Genomic DNA, 18,895 nt, shown 5'->3' with positions numbered 1-18,895 from the left:
TGTCTCCGTTTCTGTTATCCTCCTCTATCCACTTTACGTACGCGATGTGTTCCCATGAGCGTTATTTCGATGTGGATAACGCGACGTGCATCTCGAACCGTCAAGATTCGTATAATATCTATTGTAAACACGGATATCACGTGATAATTGTGATATAAACGAACGGATAAGAATCGATGACTTGAAGCGATATTGCGGAATTGTCAGATGAAACACAAGATGCTCAAGGAGTTGTATATTGTTTCTTAACTATCGAAATTGTATTTGGTGACGCAACTGTAATTTAATAATAACTTTCTCACCTTCTTGTTCCAGCAACTTCGACGACCTTACACCGGCTCCGGCTCCACCAGAACGGCGTCAAAGTCCAATAGGAACTACTCGCGCTTCTCGCCCAACCCTCTTCGGGGAACAAAAGGACCTGCGACAAAGAGTGAGTCATGTTTTGAATATTTCATCGTCTTCCACTAAAAAATTTCAAACGTACTCGCAACGTCAAAAACACTGCACTGAGAAAAAAGTCTGCTTAAGTGAACTGCGATGTCACTCTTATTTGATAAGATATATCGAGTTTATTGAGCAAACTGTATGCTGATGTAATTTCGTTAATGCACTGTAACTGTCGTAATTATAATATCTTTATTGACAAAACATGTCACATTAATTATGCATCTTACTGTATGCTAATGCAATTTCGTTAATGCACTGTAATTGTCGTAATTATAATATCTTTATTGACAAAACATGTCACATTAATTATGTGACTTACTTCATTGATTTTATTCTCAGTTGAACGTATTTTGTTCCACCAAGCAGTTTTTTCTTCTCGGTGCAGGATAATAGAACGCGGAACGTCGATAGTAAGCTCGAGATGCTATAGCACTCTCAAATAAAGTAGACGGGATTGGAAAAAAGGCTTCGTCGGGACTTCTTCGCGGCGCTTCGACGAGTTCGAGGCTTCCCGAGGAAGATTTGTTGGAGTTCCTCCGCAGAAGGAGGAGGATGCCTTCCCGTCGAACGTATCCCTCGGCGAGAGAAAAAAAACTCTCGACCTTCTTCCATCCCATGCATCCCAACCCCGGTGATCCGGTTTCCGCTCTTCGGCTTTCCCGAACCTCGGCTATGTGACCGAAATATTGAAACCGCACACCGAGCGCTGTTTTTTCCTCCCTCTCGCACGCGACGAAGAAAGAAGAACCCGCCGCGTTGTGTCTTTCTCCTCCTACGGATTCCTCCTTCTACGGATCTTTTGCACGCGATACAGACATCCGTCATCCCGAGGATTTTCTATGCCGCAAACGTAGATAAATCGCTCTTTAATCGGTACACATATCTCACGAGAAACATGTTGTTCTTCTTTCGCTTGGCAGAAACTGGTGGATTACGCAAAACTTAGTTCGTCTAGATTTAAATCTATTCTAATGCCGCTTTTTATTATTGATAAAGTTATAAAAATCATGAAACTTAAATTTTCTAAATATTTATAATTGCTCTCTAAATTTTTTAGAGTGAGATTTTACTCTCTAACATTAAGAGAGTATTACGCATCATCTTTCAGTATTTTTAATATAATATCTCTATATATAAGAAATTAATAAAATAATGTTATCCCAGAAGTTATGTGAAATTCCGCTATTCCGTTGCGAATCCAATATTAAATCATATACCGAGGCAAATATTTTGCTTTATCAACATAAACCATTTCGCTTCTTCATTACTATTACCTGGCATCTGCAAAGCTCCCTTGGCAACAGTTTTGCTGGCACCCCAAATATTCCGCGAGATAACCATGCATTTCCGTCGAAATTACGATACGCCGTAAATTGCGATCTGTCAGCAAGAATGCACTTTCTTCTTCCCTCGAGCTATGAGAGTGAGGGTAGCAAGACGCGAGAAGAGGAACACACGGAAAAGTCGAAAAGATGAAGGGTTGGAAGAGCTGCTCTCGACGATTGGATCTCTCTCTCTCTCTCTTTTTCGGGTTACCACGAGATAGTTCGTTGCCAAAATTTCTTGATTCGCCGTTCCGGAACAGCGGAACAGTCGGCGGGGACATTCTCTGAGAGTGAGTGAAAGAGGAGAGAAGGGAGAAAGCGCGATTTTATCGAATCTCGTGGAATTGCATTCCAGCCACGTAAACGGGAATATCGAGATTCAGATGAACCTCCACCTCGTCCCTCCGTTCCGATACGAGTCGAGAGTGGTGCAACAAATTCACGATTAACGTCCGTTCCCTGTTTTTTTTCCTTTTTATTTTTCATCCTCGTTTCCAATAGTAGTCAAATCAACGCGTGGTAATCAAACGATCCTCAGAATTATATTAGATTTTGATTGCCGAGTGCGCCGATCTGTGTACATAATGTTATGTAAAACTAAGTTTAATTTTTCAAATATTGATTTTAATTACATTAGAAAAACTATTTTCACTGTTGTTGATTTTATATAAAAATGAGTTTTAATAAATTAAATTTTCCATCCATCTCTCAATTCAGCTATGTACATAATTCGGTTAAATCGATTCATGAAACCGCGTGTTTTTTATATTTAAATGTCAGTTCAAAAAAGTACGTATTTCTACTTCTAGTTCAGTTGAGAAATGAATTATGATCTGCAAACAAATATCCTCTGCTGGACTTTAATGTATTAAAAATTCAAAGTTCCATATTACTGAGTTAACTTTGTTTCCCGAAGTTTCCCACACGTTAGTTTTTCCAACTTTTGCATAGCATTACGCGTATATGACGATCACATGATGAAACCGAGCACATTTCTGCAACGCGGAAAATTTATCCTGCGGCCATAAAGTATGTATAAAGCTGGAATTACAATTCGCGCAATAGACTGGTGCAATTATTCGCTTGCTTGCCGATCAAATTCGCATGATTACATTTGTAGTGTCGATTCTACTGTTCTCTCTTTCTCTTGATTCGATACCACAGCAACCAATCGAACGTGCTTCACGGTCGAGCTTACTGATCTTTAATGATGTTTCGCGAATCATCGAATCGCATTAGTCAGAATAGTGAGCGCTTTCGCATCCATTCGGTGAAATATATGTTATTTAGCATTTTACGCTGTGGTTATAGAGCGTGGCAGGTGTTATATTATAATGATCATGTTTGACCCGACTATCATGATACAGTCTTTTATTGCTATTTTATATATGATTAATTAATTCAGTCTGGATATAATTATTTATTTTAATTGTAGTTCTTCTTAATTTTCTGTTTATTGTTATTAAAACACAAATAAGTGTAATTTACGTATTAAGGTCTGCTTCGGAATTGATTTAAGTCGTGTTCGACGTAAACAGCTTATGATTCAGTTTTCCTTGGAAGAAACTTTAATATAGTTAGACAGTAATTGAAAGCTCTAGAGACACAACAAAAAAAAACGCAAGATCAATGTTTACAGCTCTCGGATTTCCCTCGAGCTAAATTTATCGAGGTATCAGGTAAAAACTGATTGAAGCTTAAGCTGGCTTTTTAATTTTGATCGAGAAATATCTTGCAATACCCAGCAATTATTTGTATATTGCATCGGGGAATATTGAATGAACGCGCTAATATCTACCTTTTTGCTGCTTTAATAAGCAAAGATCACGCACGAATCTCATAATTTCCGCTTTCGATTCGAGCTCGAGTATGGGTGGATCGTAAGGACGAAGTCCGGACAAAGTAAAATAAAAATAAACGATCGTGCACGTGCAAAGTGGAGCAAAAAGAAGCAACCGCGACTGCTAAGGGCTGTGAGTAAGGGTGGAATACAAACAGCCGAAGGGACGAAGGACGGAATTTCTCGGCCAAAGTTTCTGCGCTCTTTTCTCCCATCTATTTTTCTTTCCGACCCCTTTTTTCCGTTTCGCTTCCGTAATTTTCACCCGTATATTTCGTAATGTCAAGACGACTAAGAGTTTTTATTATTTATTAAGGACATACATTAAGAACATACTTTTTCCTTTCCGAATGAGTAAACAAATTCACAAGCTGTCGACTAAATTTTAATAGAGCAATTAGTAAAAGCTTTACTATGACAACGGAAATGTTTTTCAAACAGCATCCATTACAATTCAAATTTACGAGAGAATAACGTCACATTGTGTATGTCATTTTGCATATGCTTACATTATAAATGTCGCAATTATGGGAACACACGTCAATCACAATTGCAATCCTCCTTTCTCCTCTGTAGAAGAACAATCGTACAAATTGAACCAATTCTCGCGGATCGGAAACGATCAGAAAGCGGTCGCGGGCTTGTGTAATGGCTGCCCTTTCCTGTCGAACATGCAAATTTATCGGCGTTCAAACACCGAAGCGCCCAGAGGCGGACAATTTGTGCATTAACGATTCCAATTGCCCGTCGTAGTTATGGTTTCCTTTTTTGCGGAATGGAAACCTTTTTCTGTCTTGTTTATGTCGTTTTTATCGGAAACTCAACTGTCGCGTGATAGTTATCTTTAACGCTTGAAATAATGAAGGGAATATATTTGATATAATTATTAAGAACACTAAAAAATATGGATGTCGATTTATTCCACCTGTGATGTTTATATAAGTTTCACCGTGTTAATGTTGATTTAAACACCAATAAGACGTAGATTTAACGTTATAGATGTGGATTTAACATATCATCATAGCACCCATAGTGTTAAGAATGATAAGAATTATATAAATATCGAATGGTGTTAATTCCATATTTTTTAGAATAAATGAAAATAATTATCAATCGCAAAATTCAGAGATACAATAAACCAACCTATTTTTCATTTTTTTATTCATACTTAAATCCTAGATATTAAAATTCTTTCGCGCAAGGCGTCGCAATTCTCCTGCAATTAATGCTCTCGCAATTAAAGTTGGGGCTAAATTAAGTTTCACGAATTTAATTTTCTCGGCTCTAAGATTCATTTCGAGTCGGGATATCGAAAAAATGAATTGGACCCGCTGTTGCACCTGCAAAATTGTTGCAGTGCACTTTCGCGCAGTCTCGTGATTGCATTGTTATCGTCGCGTTTACGCACTGCAATAACGAGGAACGGAACAACCGTCGTCAACGCACCCAATATTATGCGCACAAGGATCACTGCGACTAGCATTTATGTCGGCCTAAGTGCCGTTGATTGAATAAGTGGATCCCACGCGCGGTTGGCGTCGTCGTCACGACTTCCTTCTTCTCTTTCTGCAGCGCGCTCGCACAAGTTCTCTCCTCGGTAATTTACCATCCCTCAAATCACAGGGAGGCAACCGGAATTTTGCAACGCTCCTTCCTCAGTCACGCCCGTCATCTATTTTCCTGCTCCACTTCCGCGTGTCACGAAGCATGCTTAATTATCGTCGGAAACGACGTTAACGCCCATTATAATTTTGTGCGATCGATTTTCCGCGCGCGTTTTATACAAGTAGTTCACAAAAAAGTTCACCAAAGTATGTACTGCGCGGACAATTAGAGAAATATTTGACGTAATTAGGTCGCGTTTGGAGTCCCATTATCGAGCAAACGTGTTTCATTAATGACGAAATTGAACAGGAAAGAAAGCAATTAATTGGTAACAATTGTAATGAAGTACAATAATTTTTTTGCAATACAAAATTTTATTGAGAGAAGGGATCTTTTAATTTGCGTTGAAAAATAAATTGAAACATTATAATGGTTTAACAGAGGGAAAAATAAAATGGAAAAAATAATGCTAAAATATTGTATACTATCAAATATGGTGATATGGTGATATAGTGAACAATTGACTATTTCTAGCAAAATATCAATTCAAAATAAATAATGAACAATGAATTAATCATGTTTGAAGGTGATCTTAAATCTAACGATTTCAAATTAAAATTTTACTTTTTTACTAGTTTATCCTGAAAATTTATTCTATTTTACTTTCTACTATACGTTTTGTATATGTTTTGAATACTTTTTACATTACTATATTAATTTATTAAAATATTCATTGTTATTTCGTTGATGTCGTATTTTCTCAGGCAGTACGTTTGTGAAACAAACAATCTGCAGCTTGGGCAACAAACACCAAGTAGTCCTGTTGTTGATACTAGATGTTACCGACCAGATATCCATTATTGATACCAGATATTGTCGACCTAATATCAATTTGTGCCAGGATTGTCAAGTGTCAAAGGTATCGCGCGAATGCAGCCACGGCAGCTTTATCGTGCATGGCTCACTGCCGTCGTATCATGCTCACCTTAATTTCGGAAAATCCGGTTCGGACGCACAAGCGGCAGTGCCAACCGCTGAAGCGTGGTTGCAGTTTCGCAAGCGAGGCGAGGGTATCGTCATCGATGAACGATAGCTCGCGTTTCGCTATTCGTGCGACCGTGTTGGCCACACGTTGCGCATAGGGGATGCCGGTTTACCCGATAATCCGGTAGTTTGGTCCATTGCCCCGCCATAATCCCATCCCAGCTTCGCCACACTGGACGCGCGGCATCCCTTCGTAACAATAGCTATTATACTGCAGACATTTCTTTACGCCAGTGTCTTTCAGAGCGAGATGACTCCCTGGCGGATAAATTTTTACGAAAAATTACATAGATCAAGATAAGATCTTAGAAATTTTTAGTTTTTTATAGATATTTGTAGTGGGACGTAGAGTAACGTTGTTTGTTTGAAAAACCAAGAAATCCTCCGCCTTCAAACAATAATATCTACGAATATCTACGAAAAATTTAGAATTTCTAAAATCTTGTCTCAATATATGTAGTTTTTCTATACTTTTTCGTAAAAATTTTTTCATTTTTTCCGCCAGGACCGCGATCAATTTAGGATTATGAGTAATTTGAAACGCGCTTATTCCTGAAAAAAAAAAATAACGTGTTTCCAAGTTCACGAAAAATTATTTTATTGATCCTGATGTTTATAGCACACATTGAACATAGTTATTTGATCATTACCATGAACGAAATCTAATGAAACTTGATTAAATTTCCATCTTCCATTAATATCGCTGATCATTGAGCAGCCAAGTATAATGCGATAACATACAGTCAAGAAGTTTCCGCCGATTGTACGTTCGTAGTTTCGAGGGAACGAACGCGCATAGTGATCGCGAATCCAATCCCGGGTTAATGGACTGCGGACGTAAAATCGATAGACTGACGATAAACGTCATTGTCCTTCCGAGGAACGATTCGACGAAATGGCATCGTTCGACGTATCGTGATGCGATGCACCGCGCCGCGCTGATTCGGTCCATCTGCTTGTCAGAATGAAGTATCGGACAGCTTTCTCCGTGACCGGGTGAATTGCGCCGGCACCTAAATTCCGCCTGGGATTAGCTGATTGTGAATTGCGATCGTGGGACGTGCTGCTACTGCATTGTACATCTGCATTAAGTCGCGCAAACAACTGAAGCTTGATGAGTAATCCGTCAGGAGAAATCGGTCACACGCGAAGACATATATTTACGATCTTCCTTTGTGATAGTATGATTTCCTAGATTGCATTGTGTGTGACTGCGTTGAATTTCCTTTCGTCTGCATTGCAAACGGAGATACTGTCAAACGTAGTATTGACATAAGCTTACTGAATATTTTGTGATCTTATGTCTTTATTTCAAATCTCTAATAATTTTATTTCCCAATGTTATAAAGTATCACAGCGTTTATTAATTATAACAATGACATAATTTAAAAATTGCCATTTTTCAGTTGCTTACAGAAAAAGAACAAAAAAAAATATATAAAAGAATACATAAAAAACTAAAAAAGAACGTACTTAAAAAAACATTTTTATTCTTCTATAATCAATTATTATATCAAAATTGCATTTAAAAATTAATAGTATTATAATATAATATTTTAATAATTCGAAATATTGAAATTCATTTTCTAGAAAACTGTTTTTAAGTTATATCATTGTTATAGCAGATGAGTGACATGTAAAAATTCTCTATTTTCTATTAAATTTTCCAATAATAGTTTGTCAATTTTTTTACTTATTCATATTTCTGTTTTTTTTTCTTATAATCAAAAAGGAAGGATATATTTCGATAATGAAACTTTATATATAGATATATATAAATTTTCAGTGATTCGAATGAATTATTTAATCCATAGTGGAGAATAGCGTATATTCTGCGAATAACATATAGCTTTTGCATTGAGTCCCATTAATTAGGGGGCACGATTAACGTATTAACGTGATTACTCGGTTCGTTACGCCACCATATACGCATCGCCGTTCGCGTCGCCAAATTTGTTCAACCTATTTCCGCGTTCTCGTCGAAACTCGGCGACGTGTATTAGTGAGTTATTACGTATGCTGTACGCATGTTATCATTTATTCATTTCAGTTATTGTAGGACCACTCAGCGCCATTATCGGCAATTCAGGGCGACTCGAGTTATTTCATTTGCATTTTTGTACCTACGTTACTGTTTCAGACAATTGTTGTTATATGTAGAAGTAGATTCAAAAAGCCACTGAATTTAAAACCGAATTATCGTTTTTTTTATTACTTAATGACATATTTTACTTAATCACTAAATAATTACACGTTTCAATTCAACTTAACGAGTTAGATTAATGATAAGGATTATTTTTATCTTAAAATCTTAAAACTTTTTAATAGAAATAATTAAAATAATTGAAGACTGGATTAAAATATACGATTTTTACAAGTAGATTACACTGCTTCCACGGTGTTACAATTTTGTATAATATCAAAAGAAATAAAGCTATACAGCTATATGTCTAACATCGGATTAAGTTGCAAAGGATTAACAGATCGTGCGGAAGCGAACCACGGAAAACCCTTGGCGCCTCTAAAACCCTCACGTGAATGCGGTCGACGATCTCGAATCACGAATGCGAATGCCGGGGGACCGGTGAAACCTCGCATCGATATATCGTCCGTACAATGTCCAAGCATCCGTAGGACATCCGATATCGCACTTGCGGTGATTCGCCCGCCTTGTAATTCAAGGCGGACGACGAATGTTCCGTTTCTCTCCTAGACATTACAAACGTGCGCTATGCCCGTGAGAAGTGTATTATATAGGCGCGAATTGATGAATCATAAGAATTTTGTCTTTATAATAACAGTAATGGCATATAACATAATGTGTAAGAATATATAAACACTGAAGTAATACTTTTATAATAATATTAATATAATATTTACTTTTTAAAGGCAATTCTTGAAAAAATCCATTTTAAGCATGTAATTTTCTCAAATTTGCAAAGCAATATATAAGAGATTGCTATATTTTACTAATATCTTTAATTAAAACATTAATTACAAACAAAAAAAATCACTAAACATACCAATTTTTTAAAAATATCGATATTAACGTAATTTGAAATGTGATAATGTCCATCGAACTCTTTTCGACATCTTTTATCCATTTTAATCAATCGGGTTTGTCAATATTACATAAGATCGACCCGCGTAGACGGTTGAAAATAAGAGGTCCATTTGTCGAAGGATACTGTCTCTGGGGAAAACGATAATCCGCAAGATAATATAAACAGAAAGGGAGAGCGAGAGAGAGAGAGAAGGGGAGAAAGAGAGGGGGAGACAATCATGATTACCAATGTCGTGTCGAGTTTGTAGTTCGCACTGTGTGCCGGTGGTTCGAATTACCGGTGTCTGCAAGCATGTCACGGTAGACATGCAAAGATCGTCGCGTCACTTAGCGAGATCATACAACGACGACTCTGGCAAGTTTCGCCGAGGACGTGCTGGGCCAGCGACGACGCCGTCGAATGCATGCAAATAACATTGTTGCATCTTCCGACAAAGGAGAATATGATATTCCGCCTGTACCAACTAAGCTTCAACAGAGCACCTGTACCGAGCTTTCTCAGGACACGCACGTACATCGTAATTTGAGTTTGGCCAAGGAATTAGCCAAAGTGCGAAGCAACAATAGAAACTTTGGTATATTATGCGCCAGTTCATATACATATACACAGCATATAAATGTCAATATATGGAGCATATCTGAGAATGTAGGCGACTAAGATCAAATCGGAAATATAGAAGTCAATAGGATGCGAATTGTATAATACTATAATAGTTTGATAATTTCGAATATAAAATTTATAAGCATTATATTTTATAAGAAAATTTTCTAATCAAAATAGATACCCTTTATAAACATATTTATCTTTTATTTATGAAATTCTCAAATTTTTGGACATTTTAAAATTAGAGCATCTAATTATTTAAGTAAATATAAAAACAAGCGACGCTAAATTTTTGTTGTTGTAGATTGATAATAAAATAATTCTAAATGAAATATGAATGGGGATATTAGATAAGATAATAGATCGACGTATAAAAAGGGCTTTTTACGATGGACAGCAGTCACAATTTTGTGTTTCTTATGGCAGTCTCAGTGCGGATTACGTCGTTTCGGCGTTATTCTGCGCGCTCTTCGGGGTTTTATCGGTCGCTTCGTTTTGTTCTTTCTCGCGTGCGGGCTGGTGACTCGCACCTCGAAGACAAAGTGCCGAGAGAATTTTCCGGGTTAGCCTTGTTCCGGAAAAAAACTAGCGAAACGACACGGTGCGGGCCAAACGATGTGCGGTACCGATCGATAAATATATATCAGGATTAAATCCGGCTTTTTTCTCGTAAAAATACCAGAAATCGCACCATATCGATCTGGACCTCATTTCTCTCGTTCACTTTGATGAACATCTAATTAGATACAACGGGATTTTGTCCGGCATTTTCATTTTAGAAGATAAAGTCAATTTATTGTGAAATATTACGATACCTTATTAATATTTAAATATGTAATTTAATATATAATGTCAAAGATTTATATGGCACGATGATGCGTATTTAAACCTGCAAACTTTGAATCCTTAAGAAATAAAAAGAAGTTGCACTTTTTAATGCACCTGGGAATTTAGAAAATGTAAACATCAAACATGCTATTTACTACTGAATCCTAAATTTATTTCTCGTCTATAATTTATCGGAATGAACAAGCGAAACATAGTCTGTATCTTGCTTTATCCGCTTTTTGAATCAATCTCGAGCTTTAATGCACTCTCTGAGCTATGTACATAGACACTACGATAAGTTATTTTCGTGAGTAAGTCTCTCTCTCTCTCTCTCTCTCTCTCTCTTATATATATATATATATACATACATATATAATTTCTCCTCCCCCTCTCAATGGAGAGTGGCTTCCTGACAGAAATTCAGAGATTTCCATGGCATCGATTTCAATCAATCCTGTTGCCGTCTCTTCTCGTCTTTCTTTTCCTTTTCCAGTTCGTCTCACGAAGTTCCCATTTACGTCTTGAGGAATTGCTGTTCCCCGAGCATTCATTTGCACTGGCGAATTTACTCTCTGTCCGATACTTATCAAGGATACGGCTGATATACAGTTAACACTATAAAATCAACAGTAGTGTTCTTTTAATGAAACACTTTGTAAAGGTCTTTGTTAATTGGCTCGCGTAGATATTAATGTGGATTTTTGACGTTTCAGATTAATCCGTCCGTAATATTTGTTTGAAATTACTTTTGTAGTTAAAAATTTGTTTATTGAATATTCTTCTAAAATTTTGACAATTCAAATGGTATAATTAAATGTATATTATAATGCATATACTTATTGCATATTTATAAACAGTATGTATTATTCAGTAAGTATACTTTTTTATTTATATATTATAATGTATCATATTTGTAACAAACATACAGTGTATGCATTTTTAAATCCGAGAATTATATGAAAGCAAGAGCAATTCCCCGAAAACAAAAATAATGCTCTGCAGGTTTTTTTTTTCATTGTTGTTACAACGCAATTTTTCTGCGAAAGCAGCAAAACACGTCCTGTTAATCGAAAAAGCACATCACAGAACAATTAAGCGCGACGCGCAATGTACCTACTGCATCCAGTTGTTATCCGTGAAATTCGCACTTCGTTCGGTCGAGTTTAATGATCTATTAAAACCGTAGCAATCGAGTTTTACCAGGACTTCCGTCTCGATACATACTACCGAGCATCAACCTTTTGCACTCCATACTCCGGAAAAAACGGGAACAAAGAACTCGTTGTTTATTATTATCTCGAAATAAAGTACAATGAATACGAATATGTTAAAAAATTCTATAGATACACATAGTTATAAATTGAAGGGCATGATAAAATCTGATTGTGAATATTGTGATGATGACATTTAATTTTAATGTCTGAAAATCGACAGTAATACGCTTAATTCTTGCGGGATTTAGCTTATATTTTTCATGAGACTTTATAAGATAATAGACATAAATTGTTAGTCTAACTCGCAGGCTGTCATGCGACGCCTTCACATGCTCGCTTTCTGCATACGAAGCATACTCGATGGTGCCTCGTAAATTAAAGGGCACAATGGCTGACGTGGAAACGTCGTAGCCCCTCTTCAAACTGGAAACCTGAGGATAAAACGTGAGGATGATCGAAAGGGCAGTCAACGAGAAAACAAAGAAAGATAGATCAGCATGTGAGATATTTCTCTGTGCGATAAATGAAAATATTGTCCGGCGTTAACTCTTAAAAAACGTATTTTATATATAAACATATTTAATATATTGTGATATTTTATTATATACCTAATTATATAAAATACAAGATAAGCGGAAAAACTCTTATTTTTTAATATTATTAATGAATAATTAATTATAATAAATAATTGTCAATACATTAGATAGTCAATAACATCCTTAATATTTACACTTAAAATTTCTTTTTTTACGTTAGCATTTGAATTCACGGTGGGATGCTCGCGAGGGAAGAGTGACGGTTCGAGTGCAAATAAAGAGGCTTAAACAAGAGAGGCTCGTTAGAAACAAGTGGCGTCGATTAAAAACGCCGACCCCTACTCTTGAAATACATCGGCAAATACGCGAAGGTGCTTTTCTTCAAGCTGCATTTCCTTTTCTTTCTTCATTTTTTATTTCTTATATCCTTTTTAACTTCCTTTTCTTATCTGCGTTGTTTCCTACAATGCTCAGATTTTAGGTAAAAAGACCCTTGCCACGGAGCGATTGTTTTCTCTTTAGGAAGCGATTTATATTCAAGAAAGTCTAAAATAATAGCAGAAGGATAATAGATTTGGATTATTAAACCGAGGAGATTTTATTCGGAAGAAACGCACCGGAAAAATGCAAAATATTTTTATTAACAAAATTTAATTTCAATGCAAAGAAATATTATTTTTCCTTATCGATGAGAAACAAATTTTATTTGCACAAAAATTTATCCGTATTTTTTTTAGTTTAATTTATTAACCAATTATACTGAATAATTATATGTATGATTTGACGACTTCTGAAGTATAAAGACGCCGTGCATCAATTCACCCCGAGTAGCTCGCTCTTTCCCGTTACCTATAGTAATATCTCATAATATCGCACGGCTCGCATGTGGTGAAGCGGAATACACGCGTGGGCGTCTATTTTCCCCCGGCGTGTTTTGCATAATTCGAGTGGGAAATAGAATCCGCGGCATGCTGGAAAAGCGCGCGGCATATAGAACGTTCTGTTTAAGACTAACGATACTGTCCGTCAGTGTCATAATAACGTAATGTATAATAATATTTAAAGCAGGCGTATGTTGTGCGAAATTGCCTGGCATTTTGCCTTTGGGGATCGGCACGAGGCACAGTAGATCTCCACACGATAAGAGACTCATGTCACGATCTCGTAATATTTAGATCTTCGCAACACTTGACCTATATTAACCTCGTTTTGTTAAATACTCTAATTTCCTCTAGACAAGAGAAGATACGACCATCGCGAAGAAAAGAGAAAGAGAGATAAATTCTTGAAAAATATTAGACTCTTCTAATCCACATGCTTATATAAAATTATAATTCTAAAAGTAAACAACATTTTCAAAAAGTAAACAAATTTCTCAAATTACAACAAAACTCAATAAATATTCACTCGATTATGAATTTAGGAATCAGCGAATTGGAAAATTATACGCGGATTAAAAGGTAGTAAATGAATTGCAATACAATTCTTATTTATAATCGCTTGAGATGATTGTTATTATTGTCCAGATTTTCCTCGCAACCGCTTGAAATGAAATAACGAGCTGCAGCGAGCTGTAAACCTTCAGAGACCAGCGACTCCGTTCGCAGCTTCTCGAACGTTACACAGACATAAATTTCGACCTATACCCGCCGGCAGTAAATCCATCCTTGGGGATCGATCAACGGTGCAATCGCAATAAAACGTTATTGTTGCGTACAAAGAGGATGGATGCAGAACGAACCGCATCGCATCTCAACTGAAAACGCGAGCTTGCTCTATTTTACTGTTCATTTCTTAAGAAGAATACCGGCGTAAAATAAACATTTTTCAACGTTGACAGAGCCAAATTCCTTCACTTAAGGAGGGAAAAAAGACAGCGCTTTTTAATTAAAGATATGGAAACGCGCTTCTTCACGATTGTATACGAAATTATACAGAATATCAGAAGGACGGGGGGCACGAATGAACTCAATAATTCGATACGATGAAAAACGCGCATTTCCCGAGTGCAAGCAATCAGCATGAAAGCTTATTGTCGTTCTCGTTCTCCCTACCGCGAAGACAATGGCGGAATCCTGCGATTACGGGATTTAGACGGCACACGGTAAATTCACACAGGATCGTCACGAGCCATTACGTTATTATTACAACACCGCGCAGTTTGTCCATATTACCTTAATGGCGACGTGGCAGTCGTATCTTTTCCCTCTTTGGGGCTTTATGTCCCATATAGCGAAACGCGAAAAGGTACTGGTATCTACGTGAGACCATAAATGCAAGAATTACGTCATCGAGTGCTATAATATTATACATGTCCACATGCGTCTCTAAATGAGACACAAGGGAACAAGGTATTATCTCAAATCGATTAATCCAACCTCTGAGATTATTAAGAGTCATCTTTCATTCATTTCAATTCGTTGAACTTCAATCTTAATTCTCAAATGATGAACTTCCAATCCGTTTAGTAAGGAAAAACGTATTTGCCTGACCGATTTAATTTTGAAATCAGATTATTCAAAATCAATTTTTCCTCCACGAGGAAAATTGTCAAGTAACTTTAATATCGATATTAAATAAATTCTTAGTTATGAGCGATATTAATCTGTCAAATACGGCATTGTCTTGTCGTTAAAAAAAGAATTTATTTACTAAAACTTTTTATTAAAAAATGACTTGTAAATGAAGAATCTATCGATATATATATATATATATATATTTTTATCAATATGTGATATCACATATAGCCTTTTTAGCAGTTGAAGTACTATATCTCAGTGTTTAATATTACATACATTTCCTAGTTCTTAAGTCTGCACAAATCCCGAATTTGTTCCAAATTCAATTTTAAATTAAATGTTGCAAATATGCAACATTCGCCTTTAGAGGGTTAAATATCCTAATAATTAAGTCGCAAATCATAAATTCTATCGAACAATCCTATCATTTAATTTCTTCTCCTGAATTTTTCAAGTTCAACAAAAAAAGTTGAACAAAATGGTTTTCAAAACTACAAAACTATCGATTGATATCGTATCAATTAAATAACAAATTCAAAGAAAATGACTGTTGGACCTGAACACCCGGTAGATATCCTACGCGAAATACACGTCTCGTCGTGCAAAGATACGAAGATACAACATACAGCGCGCTTTTATCTCGCGGGGCACGCGATATCGGGATGGTCCAGGAACAGCACGAAAAGCTCGCTCCCGCCTGCCAAGCGTCTCGGGGGAGGAAACGGCTGCGTGCATTGCGCCCCCGCGCGCGCGGTATGCACCGCGTCCTGCGACCTACATCAACAACGGGCGCGAGTACAGCGAGAGCGAGGATACATTATTACTGCCATCGGAAAGCGAAGCTCTCTCCGATGCGATGGTAGTGCGACGGCCGGAGGGTGTTTCAGGGTCGGTTGCCATGGCGATACGCTGGGACCGTTGCCACGGGGGTGCAGCCTGGAATATCCACCCTCCTGCCTCTTTTCCGCGATTCCCTCTTCTCCCTCCTTCCCTCTCTCAACCATCTCTTCCCTCTCTCACGTCTTCTCTCTCTCTCTCTCTCTCTCTCTCTCTCTCTCTCTCTCTCTCTCTCTCGACGTTTCTCCCTCTTCCATCGTTGCCACCGCTCTCACCGTTTGCGTTTTTCTCCCCGTATACATACGTATTCACTCGGCCGCCCTCCCTGCCATCCCCAACCATCCTCCTCATCGTCCTCGCCGGCCCTTTCGCCCTCTTTTGTTCCCAGGCTGACTCCCTTTCAACGAAGGTAACGGTGGTCGGCTTTGGCCTCTCTTCTTTTCCCTCCTTCTCCGACGTCTAATCGCGCATCGTCCACCACGCGATTTTATTTCGTCATGGCGAGTTTAATCCCTATACTGCGCTGCACTGCGTTACACGTCACTTCGCTCTTGCGGTATTGTTGCGCGATAACGATCGATAATGCGTAATAACGGCTCACGAAAACGTGACTATCACGTCGACGAAATTCCGCCCGATGCGTTCATCGCGAATCGCGACCAATCATGATTCACAAGCTTGAATAAACGACTTTGTTAGTAATTGCTCTTCAGCCATTGCAATCAATATCCAAACTATATATTTGTTCGTTATCGATATCGATAGATAGGTATCAGTATTTTACAAAAATTTTGATATATTGTAAATATTAAAAATTTAAAGTTACGTTTGCGGGAAAAATATAAAAAATAACAAATTAGCCAATTATTTGGTTAGAAATATTTTTACAACATATTTAATAATCCGTGTGCGCATGTTATGCGAATTATATATTTAACTTAATATTATAATTTAAAAAATGTTTAATTTAATATATTACAAGCTCTCGCTCACGCTTTTTGATCACTGATCAAAGATCACTGATTCTATTTTTCTGGAATCAATGACCAATTACCGAATATTGATATTCCTGTCATTATATATAATCCGTATAATCCGCCGTATGTCTACGCGCCGAAAAGAGATAAAGGAAATCCCAGTCATAATGAGTGTGGCAGAATCCTGGATGCGCTTGTTAAAAAGCAATTACTCTCGCCGTACGAAGAGCCGTTCGTGAGGAGACTATTTCGCTTGAAAATCGCTCGCTTTGCGTCCTCACTTTGCTAATTTGAATCACTCATTGCCACTCGGCCAGCTCTCAAAGGTCGCGGGAAACGCGTTTGTCGCGTGCGATTCACGTTTATTTCCGCGTCGCGTAAATTTCCTGTGGATGAGAGAAAGAGAGAAAAAAAAAAATAAGGTGAAGAAGAAGAGAAAGAAGAAAGCATCGCCGGGAAGAAAACGTCGCCAAAGATGTATGACTACGACGACGACGCTGCCGCGAGTAAATTGTAATCGCACCGCTTCTTCCGAGTGCACATGCATGACTGCAACCGTGCATTCGTGACAAAGTGCCCCTCCGATACATGCGCGCTCGCGAAAGAATGTGCACTCGTGGATAATTTTATCCGCGGCGAAAAGCGACTTTAATAGTGACGCCATACAATACATATATATATATTCAAGTCTTTATTCCATCCTCGATATATCGTTCGTATTTACGGATAATTCCATAAGCGCAAGCGCACTTTTAATAGCGATTCATTCAATCTCGTACAGTGGAGAGATTTCTCGTGGAAAGATATATTTTCCTGAATCCCTCGCTGTTTTTCCTGTCGGATCTCTCCGCGGGCAATTTCGCCGGGTTCGCTAATTAACTTTTAACAGGAACAAATAGATAACGCGCAGTCGGGTTATAAGCTAAACGACCTCGTTTTTCCCAGGAACGCATGAAGAATTATTTTTCTATCCAAGAGAATCAAGGAAAAATACATAAATAAATATTAACTTTAACTCTTTCCTCATTCCATACACGAATAATTACCGTGTACTATAACTTTATCAAGTCTTTGAAATAAATTTTTAAAGATTAATGTTTTAAATATAAATTAAATTAAAAAATTTAAACTTTTTGTAGACTATACTTTTTGAAATTACCGTAAAATAAGGTAAATTAAAAAAAATATTTAGATAGCACGCATATTAAAAATCAAGTCATAACACGTTTAAAAATACCTTTTTTTAAGGTATCTTATTGTTAAAGACAATTACCATCCACACAAATTTTTGTATGCCTACTGTTTAAATATTATTAAAATTTGGATCAAAGTTACTCCATTTTACTATCTCCAGTCACTCTCTCTCTCTCTCTCTCTCTCTCTCTCTCTCTCTCTCTCTCTCTATTTTTATTAGTTTTGTATAAAAATCACTATACATTGTAAACAACAATTAGTTTGTAAACTGATATAGGTCTTAACCTGATATCTTGTCTTAACGCTTGAAAGGATTTTCATCCAAAAGCGCTCAATAAACGGTGATATTTATCTATCTATCTCTCTCTTTTCTTTATAAAATATACGTAATACATTGGATACACCAGGAGAAGACAATGCTAAAGAGCGAAATAACTCACGAATACTATCCGCAAACTGTCGTTAATTATCGTTGTTCGAATGTCAGGCAATGCGAGAGAGTACGATTGTACTTTCGCTTATTGCCCGCGAAATGTACATTGATCATCCGCGGAACGGGTGAGGTGAGGCGATTAATCAGACCACGATAGACGTCGCGAGGATACCTTCTCGGTAAAGTCGATGCCGCAGACATCGCCACTAACGAAACACGTGTCAGCGCGCGTTAAGTCGCAAACCCCCAGAGAACCAGTGTGACACCCTCGTTAATCACCAGCATGTCGAGCGTGATGGATTAAAATCAGCGACGCATCCCTATGTGCCACTTTCTTTCTTCGCGAATCATTTTCCCCTTCGATCAGACGGTCCCAAAGGTACAAGTTTTTGCGGATGTGAGTTACGCTAACATTATACGAGTCA

At 37.4% G+C, this 18,895-nt stretch overlaps 1 protein-coding gene across 1 annotated transcript in view; it reads right to left on the bottom strand.

Moving 5' to 3' along the window:
- The window catches only part of LOC108720936 (uncharacterized), a 39,385-nt gene that overhangs the window by 9,080 nt on the left and 11,410 nt on the right, over positions 1 to 18,895 (bottom strand). The window contains exon 4 of the mRNA XM_018445217.1: positions 303 to 421. Coding sequence (XP_018300719.1) covers positions 303 to 421 — 119 coding nt within the window. The remainder of the gene's footprint in view (positions 1 to 302; positions 422 to 18,895) is intronic.

This window comes from Mycetomoellerius zeteki, unplaced genomic scaffold (genome assembly GCF_001594055.1).
Source record: "Mycetomoellerius zeteki isolate Tzet28-1 unplaced genomic scaffold, Tzet1.0 scaffold156, whole genome shotgun sequence".
NCBI lineage: Eukaryota > Metazoa > Arthropoda > Insecta > Hymenoptera > Formicidae > Mycetomoellerius > Mycetomoellerius zeteki.
Note: the sequence above shows the minus strand (reverse complement) of the source record. Positions and strands in the feature narration are given on the sequence as shown.